The sequence below is a fragment of the Thalassophryne amazonica genome, chromosome 23, assembly GCF_902500255.1.
Source record: "Thalassophryne amazonica chromosome 23, fThaAma1.1, whole genome shotgun sequence".
Taxonomy (NCBI): Eukaryota; Metazoa; Chordata; class Actinopteri; order Batrachoidiformes; family Batrachoididae; genus Thalassophryne; species Thalassophryne amazonica.
The window spans coordinates 35,003,507-35,024,393 of record NC_047125.1 but is presented as its reverse complement, the minus strand read 5'-3'; the positions used below and the strand labels follow the sequence as shown (position 1 = coordinate 35,024,393).

The 20,887-nt window shown below is 41.2% G+C and overlaps 1 protein-coding gene across 2 annotated transcripts in view; it reads right to left on the bottom strand.

The window, feature by feature from the left end:
• LOC117504650 (H-2 class II histocompatibility antigen, E-S beta chain-like) overlaps positions 1-20,112 on the bottom strand; it is a 29,093-nt gene extending 8,981 nt beyond the window's left edge. Inside the window, exons 1-3 of one of the 2 annotated variants that reach the window (XM_034164149.1) lie at positions 20,103-20,112; positions 18,764-18,840; positions 18,417-18,686 (exon numbers count right to left, since the gene is read on the bottom strand). In XM_034164149.1, the coding sequence (XP_034020040.1) occupies positions 18,417-18,686; positions 18,764-18,824 (331 nt within the window). In that variant the 5' untranslated portion in view covers positions 18,825-18,840; positions 20,103-20,112. Of the gene's footprint in view, positions 1-18,416; positions 18,687-18,763; positions 18,857-20,102 lie in introns of those variants that run through there. The other variant, XM_034164150.1, reaches the window with a different exon arrangement.
• Between the last annotated feature and the right edge of the window lie 775 nt (positions 20,113-20,887).

Here is a 20,887-nt window from a genome sequence, read left to right as displayed (position 1 = left end):
GGCAAACAACCTCCTTCCCTCAGTAAGAACATTGAAGCTGAAACTCCAAACCTGAAAGATCTAGAGAAGATCTGTATGGAGGAGTGGACCAAAATCCCTGCTGCAGTGTGTGAAAACCTGGTGAAAAACTACAGGAAACCTTTGACCTCTGTAATTGAAAAACAAAGGTTACTGTACCAAATATTAACATTGATTTTCACAGGTGATCAAATACTTATCTGCAGCAGTAACATACAAATAAATGATTAAAAAATCATACATTGTGATTTCCGGATTTTTCTTTTTTTTTTAGATTATGTCTCTCACAGTGGACAGGAACCCAAGATGGAAATTTCAGACCCCTCCATGATTTCTAAGTGGGAGAACTTGCAAAATTGCAGCGTGTTCAAATACTTATGTTCCTCACTGTATCTCTAAACTCCTTTTCTTTCAGAAATGCTGGACCTGATCACCAGAGCTCTTCCTCCTTTGGCCTCTGGTTGTGAGATCAGCTGGGTTCAGTTTCCTGTTACAGTGTGTCCATTGTTCTGGTGGTGTCACAGTCTGTATCTCCATCACTCTGTTTGCAACAAACTGTTTTCATTTCTTTGATGAACTTTTAATCCAATGAATCACTATCATGGAGTCTGACCACATTTTGAGCTGAGTGATTTGCAAATCCAGCGCCTTTAAAAGGTTGTTTACAAGTCTTGCTCCAATCAAAGCTCCCATCAGCTCCCAGCGTGATGCATTTAATTGGTGTCACTCTTGACTTGGATGCAACCGGTGTGGTGACAGTGGCCTCTGTTGTCACTCTTTGCAGGTACTCCACTGCACCACTGGTCTTTTCACTCACATCTGTGAAAACATGGAGTACTTGTGGTTGATCCGGCAGGTTTTCTGTTCCATACCACCTCAGAATGATTATTTGGTGGATCTGGGGAAGCTTCATGCACCACTGCTGCCATGCATGTGAAAGGTCAGGAGGCAGCTTGTCGTCCCAACTCAAACCTTGCCGCCACATTTCCTGAAATGGACATTTTACATTTTACTTTTCTACAGGATTTTGTCTGAATCATCAAAATGCTCAGGAGGTCAACATCAGGTTTGGGCCAGACAACAAACAGTCATCTAAAGAGGAACAACCTGCTTCATGTGACGATGCGTCAAATTCTACTCTCAGCTTTATCTTCTCTGACTCCAGCAGGATGAGGTAAGTAATAAGTCACATGTTCTGTCCCTGGATGGCTGCACTCTGACACATCTTCACATTTTCCCTGCTCTATTCTTCTATGACATCACTGTATCTTTTGAACAGCATCATGTCAGGTTTCAGTTTTCTTTTCAATGTTTCAAACCTTCTTGTTGTCTCAGAGTTCAGGTGTGTCTTGGTGCTACAGCAGAGCTACTTGGTATTGTTCATTTATGATCTGACTGACCTGTCAAACGTGTCTCTGGCTTGTCATTGGGTGTTTCTTTGTCGTTGGTGGAGGTGCCCAGTGACTCCATTTCCCAACATGCTCTCAGCTGGGTTGAAATGTCCTCTGGATTTTCACCGACTCCGATGTGTAAGCATGCTGCTTCACTGATACTTGACATGACAGCTGGACCTTGCACTGCCCATCCAAACATTGTTTCTGTAGCCACTAAAGCATCTGATAGTCTTTCAGTTTTACCTGTGACTATCCTCCAGTAATAATCTGCTCTGATCAGTACTGACAGCTCCAAGTCGTCTTTGTCTCCTGTTGCCCTTTTTTCTCCAGCTGTTGTTGGATGTGCTTACTGGGAACTTTCATGACTGCAGTACAAAGTTGTGGCATTTGAACAGCTTCAGTCTCAGTCTTCTGCCCTTTATCTCTCACGTTTTCAAGGACTAGTCTTATGACATAGCATTTTGTAGTCACAGGGTTTTTGGAGCCAAACGTGTGGAGGTTCAAGCTCTCTTGTTTCAGCGTTGGCAGCTTTAAATGTTTTACTTGGGTTTCATGAACAAAACTTCATTGACTTCCCCCATCAATCAAACAGCGTACAGTTTTCACCCCTCCAGGGCCTTCGATCTTTGCTTTCACATTTTCTAACAGCACTGTTTCACACTGTTCAGTTGGTTTGGCTGCATGTGGTATAACAGAGGAGACAACAGCATCACTTGTGTCCTCAGCAGCACATGGAGTTTCCGTTGGTTGTGCACCCTGTTCACACACTACAGCATGGTGTCTCCTTCCACAATCAGTGCACGTCACATTTTTGGATCTACAGTCTCGTGCAAGATGTCGAGGTTTCAGGCATATAAAACACCTTCCCATTTTCTTTAACTTCTCCTTTCTGATTGCGACTGTGTCTTCAGTGCACTGTTCTGACTTATGGCTTGGACTGTTACAAACATGCAGTTTTGACTGGAGGGGGTGTTTGTGCTGCCCGTGTGGAGAGCTGCAGCTGATGGTGCATTAGCTCCTCTCCACTTTTCTCTGCTTGAATCTGGCTTGTAATGTGGCTTTTGAGCAGAATGGGAATCTTTATTATCATTTCTGGGTCTCGTCAAATGCACGGCACGTTCCCTGCTTTCAACTTCTTGTGCAAAAAGCTAACAAGATCATCCATGTCCCTACAACTGTTTTGCGTGTGTACGTGAGAGCAAGGTCTTCAGGAATCATTATAGGACACAATAATCCTCCATAACTGTTGGACACCACACCTAAAGCCTCCAGGCTTCTTATCTGTACGTCCACATCATCATAGAGTTGTCTGAGGATCTCTTAACCGGGCTCAGGTTCAGCAGTTTGACATGTGTGCACTCACAGTTAGGTCCTTCCTGCCAAATCTTTGCTTCAGCATGTCAACAGCTGTGTCATAGTTGGTGTCAGTTACTTTCAGCCCTGCGATGGCACGTGCAGCTGGTCCAACGAGGTATGACTTCAGGTAAGTCAACTTCTCGGGTTTAGTCTAATCTGGGTTTTGGTGAATGGCGTTGACAAACTCTTGCCACATGCACACGTCTCCACTGTGTTTGCTTATTGAGAGCTGGGGTCGTTTCACTGAAGGTCTGCTTGTTGTCGATCAGGTACTCGCGTCACTCAGTCGTGGGTGTACAGCTGCAGCAGAGTCCTCTGGACTTCTCTGTTGCTGCAGTGCAGCACTTTCAATCGCTCTCTCCGCTCGCGTCCTCCATAAGTTAGTATTGTCTTGATATTCCATCGTCCACATCCAACTCGTCCAACAGAATCTCTTTCTCTATTTCTGGTTCAGTTTCTTGCATGCTTTTCTCCTTGTGCGACAAAATGGCTAACAGCTGAAGCAAACGATTACTGTTCATGGCATCTTTACTTTTTTCATCTTGGATCTGTTGCAGCAGCTTTGTAGCATAAGAACGCAGGACAGTCCGTTTCTGTTTTAATCTTTGGAGTTGCTCCAACATGTTTCTCTTTCGTCTCAGTGTCATTGTTGCAGCTATCAGCGTGATCTCAACAAAGTTCTTTGTTTACTTCCACATCTCCCAGGTTTCAGCACCAAAAAATGTTGAGGATCAAGCTGCAACATCAATTTTTTAGAAAGGAAAGAGTCCAGACTTTCCTTGTTTCCTTTTCTGTTCTTTTCTTTTACTAATAAACAAACAAAAAAAGCACTACAAAACAACAACAACAAAAACTGCTGCATCATACATACTTTCAGAAGCTTCTTGGTCAGTGGTCTTCAAACTATTCCAGAAAGGGCCGAGAGGGTGCAGGTTTTCTTTGCAGCCACTGACTTCAGCAGGTGATTTCACTGATTAACATACCTGCACCCTCTCGGTCCTTTCTGGAATAGTTTGGAGACCACTGTTCTAGGTTATTTTTTGTGGGTTCAAGACAGCATTTCATTTTACGACATGAAACACAAGTGCCATCTAGTGGTCAAAAAACAACATAGGTACCAATGTAAACAGATTTTTTAACCCAAAAATGAAGTTGTGCCATAAAATAGGCTGTTTTTAAACTTATTATTAACTGTACCTTTTTAATATGAAAACTTACAAATCTTTTTCTTATTTATTCAACCTGTAAATATGAACTCATTCTCTTTAAACAAATATTCAACAGTCTTTGTGCTGCAGGGAAGAGTCATTATCCTTCACAGCATACAGTTGTGAGGCAGACATCTTAAAAAGGAAAGCAGGTTTGACTTATGGTTTGAATTTATAAATCAAATTAATCCGAATAGAATAACTACATTAATGTCAACGCTGTCATTTATACAAAGTGAAAATATAACACATATCTTTTAATTTAAGGTCAAATTCAGGTGGTAATTTTAAAATAATGCTATAATTCTTAAGTTTTTAACATTAACATACACAGATGCCAAAAAGGATTATGGAAACTGAGCCTCTGCTCACACTGATTGGTTGATTCATTCATTCAGAGAAGGTAAGGTCTAACCTTAACACAGGTTAGACCTTACCTGTGTGAAGTGCTTTGAGGAAACTCTGTTGTGATTTGGCGCTATATAAATGAAAATAAACTGAAAAATATTCTGGAACATCCAACTAAGTAATCCAGATGAGGATGTAGAAAATGATAGAAAAAAGGAACAGCAGGCAATGACAAACTGTTTCAAGTCAGGCCTCTTTATGATGACATCCTCAGTGCCTGCCAGGCTTATTACCACCCGAGGAGGGAGCTGGCAGTGGATGAAAGGATGTTGGCGACGAAGGCAAAAACTGGAATGACTCAATATTTGAAGGAGAAGCCAACAAAATGGGGCATGAAACTTTTTGTGTTGGCTGTTTCAAGTAATGGCTACACACTCAAGTTCACCATTTACACTGGAAAGACTGTGACCACAAGTAAGCACGGGCTGTCATACGATGTGGTCATGAACCTGATCCAGCCATCCTCGCTTAGTACTGGGTACCACATTCATCAATCAATCAATTTTATTTATATAGCGCCAAATCACAACAAACAGTTGCCCCAAGGCACTTTATATTGTAAGGCAAAGCCATACAATAATTACAGAAAAACCCCAACGGCCAAAACGACCTCCTGTGAGCAAGCACTTGGCGACAGTGGGAAGGAAAAACTCCCTTTTAACAGGAAGAAACCTCCAGCAGAACCAGGCTCAGGGAGGGGCAGTCTTCTGCTGGGAGTGGTTGGGGCTGAGGGAGAGAACCAGGAAAAAGACATGCTGTGGAGGGGAGCAGAGATCAATCACTAATGATTAAATGCAGAGTGGTGCATACAGAGCAAAAAGAGAAAGAAACACTCAGTGCATCATGGGAACCCCCCAGCAGTCTAAGTCTATAGCAGCATAACTAAGGGATGGTTCAGGGTCACCTGATCCAGCTCTAACTATAAGCTTTAGTAAAAAGGAAAGTTTTAAGCCTAATCTTAAAAGTAGAGAGGGTGTCTGTCTCCCTGATCTGAATTGGGAGCTGGTTCCACAGGAGAGGAGCCTGAAAGCTGAAGGCTCTGCCTCCCATTCTACTCTTACAAACCCTAGGAACTACAAGTAAGCCTGCAGTCTGAGAGCGAAGCGCTCTATTGGGGTGATATGGTACTATGAGGTCCCTAAGATAAGATGGGACCTGATTATTCAAAACCTTATAAGTAAGAAGAAGAATTTTAAATTCTATTCTAGAATCAACAGGAAGCCAATGAAGAGAGGCCAATATGGGTGAGATATGCTCTCTCCTTCTAGTCCCTGTCAGTACTCTAGCTGCAGCATTTTGAATTAACTGAAGGCTTTTCAGGGAACTTTTAGGACAACCTGATAATAATGAATTACAATAGTCCAGCCTAGAGGAAATAAATGCATGAATTAGTTTTTCAGCATCACTCTGAGACAAGACCTTTCTAATTTTAGAGATATTGCGTAAATGCAAAAAAGCAGTCCTACATATTTGTTTAATATGCGCTTTGAATGACATATCCTGATCAAAAATGACTCCAAGATTTCTCACAGTATTACTAGAAGTCAGGGTAATGCCATCCAGAGTAAGGATCTGGTTAGACACCATGTTTCTAAGATTTGTGGGGCCAAGTACAATAACTTCAGTTTTATCTGAGTTTAAAAGCAGGAAATTAGAGGTCATCCATGTCTTTATGTCTGTAAGACAATCCTGCAGTTTAGCTAATTGGTGTGTGTCCTCTGGCTTCATGGATAGATAAAGCTGGGTATCATCTGCGTAACAATGAAAATTTAAGCAATGCCGTCTAATAATACTGCCTAAGGGAAGCATGTATAAAGTGAATAAAATTGGTCCTAGCACAGAACCTTGTGGAACTCCATAATTAACCTTATTCTGTGAAGAAGATTCCCCATTTACATGAACAAATTGTAATCTATTAGATAAATATGATTCAAACCACCGCAACACAGTGCCTTTAATACCTATGGCATGCTCTAATCTCTGTAATAAAATTTTATGGTCAACAGTATCAAAAGCAGCACTGAGGTCCAACAGAACAAGCACAGAGATGAGTCCACTGTCTGTGGCCATAAGAAGATCATTTGTAACCTTCACTAATGCTGTTTCTGTACTATGATGAATTCTAAAACCTGACTGAAACTCTTCAAATAGACCATTCCTCTGCAGATGATCAGTTAGCTGTTTTACAACTACCCTTTCAAGAATTTTTGAGAGAAAAGGAAGGTTGGAGATTGGCCTATAATTAGCTAAGATAGCTGGGTCAAGTGATGGCTTTTTAAGTAATGGTTTAATTACTGCCACCTTAAAAGCCTGTGGTACATAGCCAACTAATAAAGATAGATTGATCATATTTATGATCGAAGCATTAAATAATGGTAGGGCTTCCTTGAGCAGCCTGGTAGGAATGGGGTCTAATAGACATGTTGATGGTTTGGATGAAGTAACTAATGAAAATAACTCAGACAGAACAATCTGAGAGAAAGAGTCTAACCAAATACCGGCATCACTGAAAGCAGCCAAAGATAACGATACGTCTTTGGGATGGTTATGAGTAATTTTTTCTCTAATAGTTAAAATTTTATTAGCAAAGAAAGTCATGAAGTCATTACTAGTTAAAGTTAAAGGAATACTCGGCTCAATAGAGCTCTGATTCTTTGTCAGCCTGGCTACAGTGCTGAAAAGAAACCTGGGGTTGTTCTTATTTTCTTCAATTAGTGATGAGTAGTAAGATGTCCTAGCTTTACGGAGGGCTTTTTTATAGAGCAACAGACTCTTTTTCCAGGCTAAGTGAAGATCTTCTAAATTAGTGAGACGCCATTTTCTCTCCAACTTACGGGTTATCTGCTTTAAGCTGCGAGTTTGTGAGTTATACCACGGAGTCAGACACTTCTGATTTAAAGCTCTCTTTTTCAGAGGAGCTACAGCATCCAAAGTTGTCTTCAATGAGCTGTTTGAACTGAGCTGTTTGAGTTCTTTGAATTAACAGTCTTTTTCAAGACTTTTTTACTTTTTTTTTTTTTTTTTTTTTTTTACTTTTTCACCGTGCTCCAACGCCTAAAGAAGACCTCTAACGGTCGAAACATCGCGACGGAGCACTTTTATCAGCTAACTTTCATCAGCGTTGGCAAGCTAACTAGCTTGCTAATGCTTTTGTTTTTATTTTATTTTTTAGCACTGTTGTGCTGCTCCACAGCCTGTCCAGTGGATTTTTATTTTATTTTAGCACCGTTGTCGTGTGTTACCTGTGCTGTTCCACGGCCTGTCTAGTGGATTTTTATTTTATTTTTTTTTACCACCGTTGTCGTGCGTTACCTGTGCTGTTCCACGGCCTGTCTAGTGGATTTTTATTTTATTTTTACCACCGTTGTCGTGCGTTACCTGTGCTGTTCCACGGCCTGTCTAGTGGATTTTTATTTTATTTTTTACCACTGTTGTCGTGCGTTACCTGTGCTGCTCCACAGCCTGTCTAGTGGATTTTTATTTTATTTTTGCACCGTTGTCGTGCGTTCGCTGTTGCCGTGCGTTACTTGTGCTGCTTCATGGCCTGTCTGGTGCCTTAACTAAAGCACTCCTTCTGCTGAATCACCTCTAAATTATTTACACATTATTCACTTTGCGTGTTTTTAGGAATCCACTAGGTTGCGTAGCTACTAGCTTTTAGCCGATTTAGCATGGCGGCTTCTCCTGTCTCTCCCGCACTTTTCTGCTCTGGGTGTGAAATGTTTAGTTGTTCCTCGGCCTCCTTTAGCAGTAACGGTACTTGTAATAAGTGCAGCTTATTCGTAGCTTTGGAGGCCAGGCTGGGCGAATTGGAGACTCGGCTCCGCACCGTGGAAAATTCTACAGCTAACCAGGCCCCTGTAGTCGGTGCGGACCAAGGTGGCTTAGCCACCGTTAGTTCCCCCCTGGCGGATCCCGGGCAGTCGGGAAAGCAGGCCGACTGGGTGACTGTGAGGAGGAAGCGTAGCCCTAAACAGAAGCCCCGTGTACACCGTCAACCCGTTCACATCTCTAACCGTTTTTCCCCACTCGACGATACACTCGCCGAGGATCAAACTCTGGTTATTGGCGACTCTGTTTTGAGAAATGTGAAGTTAGCGACACCAGCAACCATTGTCAATTGTCTTCCGGGGGCCAGAGCAGGCGACATTGAAGGAAATTTGAAATTGCTGGCTAAGGCTAAGCGTAAATTTGGTAAGATTGTAATTCACGTCGGCAGTAATGACACTCGGTTACACCAATCGGAGGTCACTAAAATTAACATTAAATCGGTGTGTAACTTTGCAAAAACAATGTCGGACTCTGTTGTTTTCTCTGGGCCCCTCCCCAATTGGACCGGGAGTGACATGTTTAGCCGCATGTTCTCCTTGAATTGCTGGCTGTCTGAGTGGTGTCCAAAAAATGAGGTGGGCTTCATTGATAATTGGCAAAGCTTCTGGGGAAAACCTGGTCTTGTTAGGAGAGACGGCATCCATCCCACTTTAGATGGAGCAGCTCTCATTTCTAGAAATCTGGCCAATTTTCTTGGATCCTCCAAACTGTGACTGTCTAGCGTTGGGACCAGGAGGCAGAGTTGTAGTCTTACACACCTCTCTGCAGCTTCTCTTCCCCTGCCATCCCCTCATTACCCCATCCCCGTAGAGACGGTGCCTGCTCCCAGACCACCAATAACCAGCAAAAATCTATTTAAGCATAAAAATTCAAAAAGAAAAAATAATATAGCACCTTCAACTGCACCACAGACTAAAACAGTTAAATGTGGTCTATTAAACATTAGGTCTCTCTCTTCTAAGTCCCTGTTGGTAAATGATATAATAATTGATCAACATATTGATTTATTCTGCCTTACAGAAACCTGGTTACAGCAGGATGAATATGTTAGTTTTAAATGAGTCAACCCCCCCGAGTCACACTAACTGTCAGAATGCTCGTAGTACGGGCCGAGGCGGAGGATTAGCAGCAATCTTCCATTCCAGCTTATTAATTAATCAAAACCTAGACAGAGCTTTAATTCATTTGAAAGCTTGTCTCTTAGTCTTTTCCATCCAAATTGGAAGTCCCAAAAACCAGTTTTATTTGTTATTATCTATCGTCCACCTGGTCGTTACTGTGAGTTTCTCTGTGAATTTTCAGACCTTCTGTCTGACTTAGTGCTTAGCTCAGATAAGATACTTATAGTGGGCGATTTTAACATCCACACAGATGCTGAGAATGACAGCCTCAACACTGCATTTAATCTATTATTAGACTCTATTGGCTTTGCTCAAAAAGTAAATGAGTCCACCCACCACTTTAATCATATCTTAGATCTTGTTTTGACTTATGGTATGGAAATAGAAGACTTAACAGTATTCCCTGAAAACTCCCTTCTGTCTGATCATTTTTTAATAACATTTACATTTACCCTGATGGACTACCCTGCAGTGGGGAATAAGTTTCATTACACTAGAAGTCTTTCAGAAAGCGCTGTAACTAGGTTTAAGGATATGATTCCTTCTTTATGTTCTCTATTGTCATATACCAACACAGAGCAGAGTAGCTACCTAAACTCTGTAAGGGAGATAGAGTATCTCGTCAGTAGTTTTACATCCTCATTGAAGACAACTTTGGATGCTGTAGCTCCTCTGAAAAAGAGAGCTTTAAATCAGAAGTGTCTGACTCCGTGGTATAACTCACAAACTCGTAGCTTAAAGCAGATAACCCGTAAGTTGGAGAGGAAATGGCGTCTCACTAATTTAGAAGATCTTCACTTAGCCTGGAAAAAGAGTTTGTTGCTCTATAAAAAAGCCCTCCGTAAAGCTAGGACATCTTTCTACTCATCACTAATTGAAGAAAATAAGAACAACCTCAGGTTTCTTTTCAGCACTGTAGCCAGGCTGACAAAGAGTCAGAGCTCTATTGAGCTGAGTATTCCATTAACTTTAACTAGTAATGACTTCATGACTTTCTTTGCTAACAAAATTTTGACTATTAGAGAAAAAATTACTCATAACCATCCCAAAGATGTATCGTTATCTTTGGCTGCTTTCAGTGATGCCGGTATTTGGTTAGACTCTTTCTCTCCGATTGTTCTGTCTGAGTTATTTTCATTAGTTACTTCATCCAAACCATCAACATGTTTATTAGACCCCATTCCTGCCAGGCTGCTCAAGGAAGTCCTACCATTATTTAATGCTTCAATCTTAATATGATCAACTTATCTTTGTTAGTTGGCTATGTACCACAGGCTTTTAAGGTGGCAGTAATTAAACCATTACTTAAAAAGCCATCACTTGACCCAGCTATTTTAGTTAATTATAGGCCAATCTCCAACCTTCCTTTTCTCTCAAAGATTCTTGAGAGGGTAGTTGTAAAACAGCTAACTGATCACCTGCAGAGGAATGGTCTATTTGAAGAGGTTCAGTCAGGTTTTAGAATTCATCATAGTACAGAAACAGCATTAGTGAAGGTTACAAATGATCTTCTTATGGCTTCGGACAGTGGACTTATCTCTGTGCTTGTTCTGTTGGACCTCAGTGCTGCTTTTGATACTGTTGACCATAAAATTTTATTACAGAGATTAGAGCATGTCATAGGTATTAAAGGCACTGCGCTGCGGTGGTTTGAATCATATTTGTCTAATAGATTACAATTTGTTCATGTAAATGGGGAATCTTCTTCACAGACTAAAGTTAATTATGGAGTTCCACAAGGTTCTGTGCTAGGACCAATTTTATTCACTTTATACATGCTTCCCTTAGGCAGTATTATTAGACGGTATTGCTTAAATTTTCATTGTTACGCAGATGATACCCAGCTTTATCTATCCATGAAGCCAGAGGACACACACCAATTAGCTAAACTGCAGGATTGTCTTAGAGACATAAAGACATGGATGACCTCTAATTTCCTGCTTTTAAACTCAGATAAAACTGAAGTTATTGTACTTGGCCCCACAAATCTTAGAAGCATGGTGTCTAACCAGATCTTTACTCTGGATGGCATTTCCCTGACCTCTAGTAATACTGTGAGAAATCTTGGAGTCATTTTTGATCAGGATATGTCATTCAAAGCGCATATTAAACAAATATGTAGGACTGCCTTTTTGCATTTATGCAATATCTCTAAAATCAGAAAGGTCTTGTCTCAGAGTGATGCTGAAAACTAATTCATGCATTTATTTCCTCTAGGCTGGACTATTGTAATTCTTTATTATCAGGTTGTCCTAAAAGTTCCCTAAAAAGCCTTCAGTTAATTCAAAATGCTGCAGCTAGAGTACTGACGGGGACTAGCAGGAGAGAGCATATCTCACCCGTGTTGGCCTCTCTTCATTGGCTTCCTGTTAATTCTAGAATAGAATTTAAAATTCTTCTTCTTACTTATAAGGTTTTGAATAATCAGGTCCCATCTTATCTTAGGGACCTCGTAGTACCATATCACCCTAATAGAGCGCTTCGCTCTCAGACTGCAGGCTTACTTGTAGTTCCTAGGGTTTGTAAGAGTAGAATGGGAGGCAGAGCCTTCAGCTTTCAGGCTCCTCTCCTGTGGAACCAGCTCCCAATTCAGATCAGGGAGACAGATACCCTCTCTACTTTTAAGATTAGGCTTAAACTTTCCTTTTCGCTAAGGCTTATAGTTAGGGCTGGATCGGGTGACCCTGGACTATCCCTTGGTTATGCTGCTTTAGACGTAGACTGTGGGGGGGGTTCCCATGATGCACTGTTTCTTTCTCTTTTTGCTCTGTATGCATCACTCCGCATTTAATCATTAGTGATCGATCTCTGCCCCCCTCCACAGCATGTCTTTTTCCTGGTTCTTTCCCTCAGCCCCAACCAGTCTCAGCAGAAGACTGCCCCTCCCTGAGCCTGGTTCTGCTGGAGGTTTCTTCCTGTTAAGAGGGAGTTTTTCCTTCCCACTGTTGCCAAGTGCTTGCTCACAGGGGGTCGTTTTGACCGTTGGGGTTTTTCATAATTATTGTATGGCCTTGCCTTACAATATAAAGCGCCTTGGGGCAACTGTTTGTTGTGATTTGGCGCTATATAAAAAAAAAGTTGATTGATTGATTGATACTCTATCTCACTTACAGAGTTTAGGTAGCTACTCTGCACTGTGTTGGTATATGGCATTAGAGAACATAAAGAAGGAATCATATCCTTAAACCTAGTTACAGCGCTTTCTGAAAGACTTCTAGTGTAATGAAACTTATTCCCCACTGCTGGGTAGTCCATCAGAGTAAATGTAAATGTTATTAAGAAATGATCAGACAGAAGGGAGTTTTCAGGGAATACTGTTAAGTCTTCAATTTCCATACCATAAGTCAGAACAAGATCTAAGATATGATTAAAGTGGTGGGTGGACTCATTTACATTTTGAGCAAAGCCAATAGAGTCTAATAATAGATTAAATGCAGTGTTGAGGCTGTCATTCAGTAACGACCAGGTGGACGATAGATAAGAACAAATAAAACTGGTTTTTGGGACTTCCAATTTGGATGGACAAGACTAAGAGTCAAGCTTTCAAATGAATTAAAGCTCTGTCTAGGTTTTTGATTAATTAATAAGCTGGAATGGAAGATTGCTGCTAATCCTCCTCCTCGGCCCGTGCTACGAGCATTCTGACAGTTAGTGTGACTCGGGGGTGTTGACTCATTTAAACTAACATATTCATCCTGCTGTAACCAGGTTTCTGTAAGGCAGAATAAATCAATATGTTGATCAATTATTATATCATTTACTAACAGGGACTTAGAAGAGAGAGACCTAATGTTTAATAGACCACATTAACTGTTTAGTCTGTGGTGCAGTTGAAGGTGCTATATTATTTTTTCTTTTTGAATTTTTATGCTTAAATAGATTTTTGCTGGTTATTGGTTGTTCATATGAACAATATTTACACGAGTCCCAAACTGTTCATGGACCTGGCTAACGTGAAGTTTGGGGCATGTGGCACATACAGGGAGAACAAATGAGGATGCCCCAGAGGAGGGCAAATGCTCTCACAAAAAAACTCTGAAAGAGGATCTATAAGATGGATAAGAGAGGGGCACTCTGGTGTCTGCCATCTGCCTGAACAGTGTGAACCGGGATTCATCCGTGAAGAGAACACCTCTCCAACGTGCCAAACGCCAGCGAATGTGAGCATGTGCCCACTCAAGTCGGTTACAATGACGAACTGGAGTCAGGTCGAGACCCTGATGAGGACGACGAGCATGCAGATGAGCTTCCCTGAGACGGTTTCTGACAGTGTGCAGAAATTCTTTGGTTATGCAAACCGATTGTTTCAGCAGCTGTCCGAGTGGCTGATCTCAGACGTTTTTGGAGGTGAACATGCTGGATGTGGAGGTTCTGGGCTGGTGTGGTTACACGTGGTCTGCGGTTGTGAGGCTGGTTGGATGTACTGCCAAATTCTCTGAAACGCCTTTGGAGACGGCTTATGGTAGAGAAATGAACATTCGATACACAAGCAACAGCTCTGGTTGACATTCCTGCTGTCAGCATGCCAATTGCACGCTCCCTCAAATCTTGCGACATCTGTGGCATTGTGCTGTGTGATAAAACTGCACCTTTCAGAGTGGCCTTTTATTGTGGGCAGTCTAAGGCACACCTGTGCACTAATCATGGTGTCTAATCAGCATCTTGATATGGCACACCTGTGAGGTGGGATGGATTATCTCAGCAAAGGAGAAGTGCTCACTATCACAGATTTAGACTGGTTTGTGAACAATATTTGAGAGAAATGGTGATATTGTGTATGTGGAAAAAGTTTTAGATCTTTGAGTTCATCTCATACAAAATGGGAGCAAAACCAAAAGTGTTGCGTTTATATTTTTGTTGAGTGTAAATTATTATTATTTATAGTGCTTTTTCTGCCTAAGACTGGAGAAATGTTGCCAGCCCCTTTCACATAATAATGTAATAGTCCACATCCCCTCCTGGCTGCCCCGACCCTTAATTGGAGTAAGTGGATATAGAACATGAATGAACGAATGGATTATCATTAACCTAAACTAACAAGCTTCATTTGAGGTATTGTTATCAGTTGAACTGGTTCATATCAATGCAACACAAATTGGATTTAATAATGAACATATAATATGTAAAGTATTTTAAACACAGAGTTTATCATCAGTGATGCCGGTAACGCGTTACTCTAATCTGACCACTTTTTTTAGTAACAAGTAATCTAACACGTTAATCTTTCCAAATCAGTAATCAGATTAAAGTTACTTCTCCATGTCACTGTGCCTTACTATTATTTTTACATTGTGGGTCGATAGCAGCATTAAACTTGGTCCGTGGGCAGCAGGTCGGGGCTCGACTGAACTGCCCACTTTAAGCGAGCTGTGAGCTTTTCATCCGCGGTTTTCTGCAGCAGCTACGACTCGTCCTCACCTCTTAAAGCGCGGTGACAACAGCACACCTGTTATGTGGGCCACTGAAGAGGAGGTACTGCTGGCCCACCACCACCAGAGGGCGCCCTGCTTGGAGTGCGGGCTCCAAGCACGAGAGGGAGCCAGACCCAGAAGAAGTGACAGCTGTCACTCATCCTCAGCTCCAGCTGTCACTCATTCCTCATCATCACCATCACCATAAAGGCCGGACTGCAACTCCACCTCCTCGCCGAGAAATCGACTACCGAAGAGGTAATTTCTCTGCTGACTCATATTGTTGAGAAATAATCTGAACTGTTTTGCAGCCGTTGTCCTGTGGCGTTCGACCTTGTCTGTGGGATTGGCGTTTGGTGTGACAGCGACAGCTTCGCCTCACACTCCAAACCAGATAAGTGGCCAGGAGCTGCACGAGTGTGTGATTGGAGGTGGAGGTGCTCCCTCCTAACTGTGTACAGACTGTGGATTACTGAGTGTGTGGACTCACACTCATTCATCTTGTCTCTGCTTTCTGCCAGCAGTACCAGGGTCGACAGCCGAAGACAGAGGCCACCTGGGGACTCGGGACTTGGCGGCTCCGGTGTTCTTCAGGCCGTTGGTGGTGGAAGCCGTGTGGGACGCGGCTTCTCTCTCGTCGGGGGTCTTCTATCTTCAAGCCTGCCCACACGTCACCTGGTGTTAATTGGCTTTACAAATTTTGTGTATTTAGTTGTGTGTTGTCACAACATTAAATTGTTACTTTTTGGCTTATTCATTGTCCGTTCATTTGCGCCCCCTGTTGTGGGTCCGTGCTACGACACCTTCCCAACAACACCTGCACTGAGCTTCACAAAAAACATTTTTATGCTTTTTTTTTTCCTCCTCTATTTAGAATTCTGAGCTGAGCCACTACGTATCTGCTTGTTAAAAACAGCTGATCCTCCGCGACGCGTCAACAACTAACACTATTTTCCACTCAAATGCACCTAAACTCTCTTTCTGAGGACCACATGATGTGAAAACGCAATAAAACTTTCTTACCTGTAAACCTGGTCATGTTTTCTGCATAAATAAATGTTATCCATTCTTTGTGCTCAAACGCCAAAGCAGGGGCGAATCCAGATGGAATGGGGGCGTGGGGGAGGGATGTGCCCCCCCACAACACCCCTAGATTAAAGGTCCAGATTTGAAGCCTTTTTTTTACTACAACTACTAATACTACTTAAAATAATAATAATTTCGACACGTAAAATGTTTAGAGAGAATTTAAATGTTAGAAAAATGTTAGAATTTAATAGTTACATTTATAAACAATGTAGGTTAGAAATTGCAAGTTTTACTGTTACAGTGCTGTTAACAGTTAAATATGAGGTCAAGAAAGATTATTTTACTTTTTATAAAACAAGTATTTATTTTCATTGAAGTCAAGAAAGGGTGACTATAAAGTGAGTTTTGGCAAAACAGGTATCATTGTCATGTTGAGGTGGCAGAGGGTTGTTGTCGGCAGCTGGGGAAAGTAACTAAAAAAGTAACTAATAATCTAACTTAGTTACTTTTACAATTGAGTAATCAGTAAAGTAACTAAGTTACTTTTTCAAGGAGTAATCAGTAATTGGATTACTTTTCAAAGTAACTGTGGCGACACTGTATCATTAACCAACTTACTGAAATATTGGTATCTGTTTCATTTATGCTTTCCTGGCACATTCCAAACAAAGACACACATGCAAAAACAATATGTCAACTAAAAAAACAATGCTGGAAAAGGTGGACAAATTAAACACTAAGATTTCAACACCGTTCACATGAACATTTCATACTTTCTGCATTGACTCAGTGGAATTAAATGGCTTTTATTTTTCTGTCCTTTGCACTTTTCTGACAATAAAAGAACTATAATAAAGTTTACTGCTCTAATTCCCTTAAAATACAAAAGTTATTGTTTTATTAGTATATATTTAAGTGCCAAGAAAAGACCAACATTTATCACGGAACTGGAAGAAAGGAAGTGTGTGTGTGTGTGTGTGTGTGTGTGTGTGTGTGTGTGTGTGTGTGTGTGTGTGTGTGTGTGTGTGTGTGTGTGTGTGTGTGTGTGTGTGTCCTATGTACCTTTTACACCTACTTGTTATTGGAAAATGTGCTTTTTGTAAATAACTGAGCGGGGAAAACGTGTCTCTTGTAAATATCTCTACAGTAAAGAGGACATGCCTTTTGTAAATAATTTAGTAGGAAAGATGTCCCTTTTGTAAATATCTGTACATGCCTTTAATAAATAACAGAAGAGGAATGCCGTGTCCTCGTGTTGTTGTAAATACCAGCACATGTACATATATTTTATTAAAGGTCCAGGTCCGTCTGAGATTTTTATGTGTGTATGTTAACTTTGTAAAACCGGGTATTTGACTGATGTTTTGACCACTTATTAAATGGCAGACAGGGTTACAGGGCAGCACGTCCATGTCGTGCATGCAGTATAGTTAGTGTGCCCTCTAGTCTTTCTATAATATACGTAACTCTACAGGAAAAACCATCATTTGGTGCACTGAAGGAAACCATTCATTTTCTACACCGTCTACTCCAATGAAGAGCCACGGGGCGCTGGAACCTACACCAAAGGAAACCTTTTCAGAGACTGTGTTCATAATAATCTCCTTATGTGCTGAATGTGATGTTGTGAAAAGAAAGAGAATTATGAACTGTTCATGTGTTGAATTAAGCAGTTATTGAAACTAAAACAAATGTTATGAGGATTCTGAATTCTTTGACGGTTGACTCTCAGTAAAATATTTTAACTTATATGTCAAGTGTTTTTAATTTCTGTTGTGTCCATGTTAAAATATTGAAATGTCCTTTTTTTCAAGGATGCCCAAGTAAAAATGAACAATATAAAGTGATACAGACTGTGACTGTACCAGCAAGAAACTAAAACTACTTTCTCCCCTGGTCAGACCTCTGTTCAAATCACTTGACGAACTACAGACCTGCTGCTTTACTACAAGTCTTCTCAAAAAACTCTTCAATAATCAATTAGACTTATTCATCGACAAACACAAACTACTTTCAGTCAATCAGTGTGGATTTTGGACACAAAGGTCAACATCACTGACTTTACTAGACCTAACTGAAGATGTTTAATTTTACTTTTTTTTCTGATTGAGTGTTTTGTTAATTTCCTTGAGACCAATGACATGAGATTAGATAAAAAGCTTTGACATAAAATGTTTTAATTTTGATTCTTCTAGCAAAACTTTTGTCATTAAAATCCATGGCTGCAGTAGCACCATTTGACCACCAGGGGACGACAAAGATTATCGCTGTTTTAAAGTCACTGAATATTTAAAACTAATCATTTGTACAAATATATTCATGATATGAGGCATGACCAGGGTTGGGTAGGATTACTTTGAAATGTAATCCAAAAGTAATCAGATTACAAGTAATCCAAATGTATGTACATACATCCATGTAATCCAAACATGTATTCTTTCAAAGTAATCCGACCAAACCTTGAGCATGACTGACAAAAACTAAACTGGCCCAGTTGTTCTTGTGTCTTTTTAAAACATAGTTTCAAATAGTTTTTAAACAGTTTAAATTCATCAATATTGATAATCAATAAAGTTGAGTGTGTTTAGTTGAGTGATAAAGGTTTAAGGTGATGACGTCACAGAGATAACACAAACTCACCAGACTTTGTCAGAGCATTATTGTACCAGATCGGGATGTTGTGTCCACAGTATCTGTCCTTCTCAGCCAGTTCTTGTTCCAGGAATGGACCACTGTTCCAGAACTCTGCGTTCTTCAGTCCGTACTCAGTGAAACCGATGAACTTTCCCACTTTGCTGCTGAACCTGGTGAGCTCCAGTTTGTTGTAAATGTACGAGTCGATGTACTCGATGTCTTTTGACTCCGTGGAGTTAAAAACACAGCGAGCCACTCTGGTATTTAAAAATCCATCTGCAGAAAAAAAAAAAAACACAGAATCAACAAACTGTGAATTCAGCTGATCGATGAGCTGATCAGTGATCGATTACCTGCTCGGTGCAGAGCGATGAAGAGGAGGAAAAAGCCCACAGAGGATGAAGCCATGTTCATGTGTTCACAAACTCTGATACAAACTCACTCTGACGCTGCTCGAAACACGCTGCACAGCCGATGACGTCACCGCAGCGTCACATGTTACCAGGTAGACTTCACCAGAGTCTGACACACAGGCAGGAGCCAGTCACGTGACTCAGAATCTAATCAACAACAGTCTATAATCAATACACAAAGAGTTAAATACTTCTGTCACTTTAGTCAAACTTATTTAATATTAATCACATCATGGAAAAAGCTCACTGATATATTTACAAAAGATGTTGAAAAGTTTTGAGCCCGACCAAGGAGAAACCACAACTGAATTAGGAGAATCGGGAGAGGTCAGAGTTCACTAGTACCAAACACAGCCAACAGGTGTGAGCGGCTATTTAAATCCAAATCATTTCTCTCTCTGTTTATCAGTATTTTGTGCCTGTTTGGTGCCAGCAGTCGCGGTAATTCCAGCTCCGTATCTTAATCCTGCTGCTGCTGCAAAAAGAAGCTCGTAGTTGGATTTTGGGATTGAGCTACCATCTGTCCCAGCCTGTCTCTCACCGGCATCTCAATGCTCTCAGCTGATTGTCCCGTGGGGTCTAAAGCCTTGACTTTGAAAGAATTATTGTTCAAAGCAGGCTAGGTCACCTGACTCCAGTTCTGTTTTGTGGGTTTTCCACTCTGACATTGATTAAGACAGACAGCCGGAGCATTCTGACGTTGTGTACTGTGACGCTCGAGGTGAAATTCTTGGACTGATGCAAGACGAACAAAAGTGAAAGCATTTTGCCAAGAATGTTTTCATGAACCCAGAACAAAAGTCGGAGGTTTGAAGACGATCAGATACCACTGTAGTTCTGACCATAAACGATGCTATATAGCGACCCAGCGCTATTATTCCCGCAAATTTCTACGAAGCCTTCTGGGTCCTAAAACAACGCCTCACTGCGGCCCCCCATACTACTCCTCCCTGACCCCATCCGACAGTTCATGGTCGAGGATGATGCTTCTGATGTAGGCGTTGGAGCGGTTTTGTCATAGATGAACCCTGCTGATAATACAACAATGTGAAAATAACATCTTTCTCTATGTGGACGATTCAACCATCTACGCCACAGTAACATCACTGAATGGTCCTGAGGTGGCTGCATCCCTAAACAAGGACCTAGAAAACATCTGCAGGTGGGATGATGTCTGGAAGTTCACATTTGAGCCGAGCAAATGCAAGGCCATGGTCCTGTCCAGAAAGAGGGCTCCATCCTGCCCAGATCTGTTCTTTGGGACAACCAGAATTGACTTCACCGAGCAGATGGATATCCTGGTACTCTGCATTGACAAGAAACTACCTGTCAAACATCTGCAAACACACTGGACAGCGTCTTGGAGCACTGTGGAAGCTGGCCAACAAGCTCAATGCCAAAGACCCAGGTCAGGGGTGTCATGGAGTACTCCTGCCTTGCCTGGATGAACACATCACAGACCACTCTTAGGCAGTTAGACAACATCCAGAAAAAGGCCCTGAAAATCACTGGTGTGGATGAGGACACTGGCCAAAGCTATCGTGCCATCAGCAAGCTGAGCCACAGCAGAACAGTCACAGCAGCACCACCTGTGTCTAATATTTTAATAGCCTTTTATTTTTTATTTTTTTATATTTTTAAAGTCCCAAATTAAAGAACAATTAAAAAAAAAATAACTGTATCATTAATGTAATTATGGCAGGATTTATTTAATGTAGTAATTAAGCCTGAGCCTGGAGTCTGGGGAGAGCACACAGCTCAGCATTCCTCTGAAAGTCTCTGTATGTTGTATTACTCAAAATCACTGTTTTGACTACTGACAATTTTACACGGTTTAAGCCGCAGCATGTCTTTACATTATACACTCTGTTTGTGGACGTGTTTGCGTGGTATGTAAAACACCAACAACTAATGAGGTCCCAGATTTTTCCCACACTATTAAAACTGAATACTGAAATACACCATAAATATGAGGAGCGCGTATTGCTCAGAGTTTTTCAAGTCTGTACGTGAACATATGCTCTTTTTTTCCTTCATGTTTTTCTCTATGTAAGTGTGATAAAC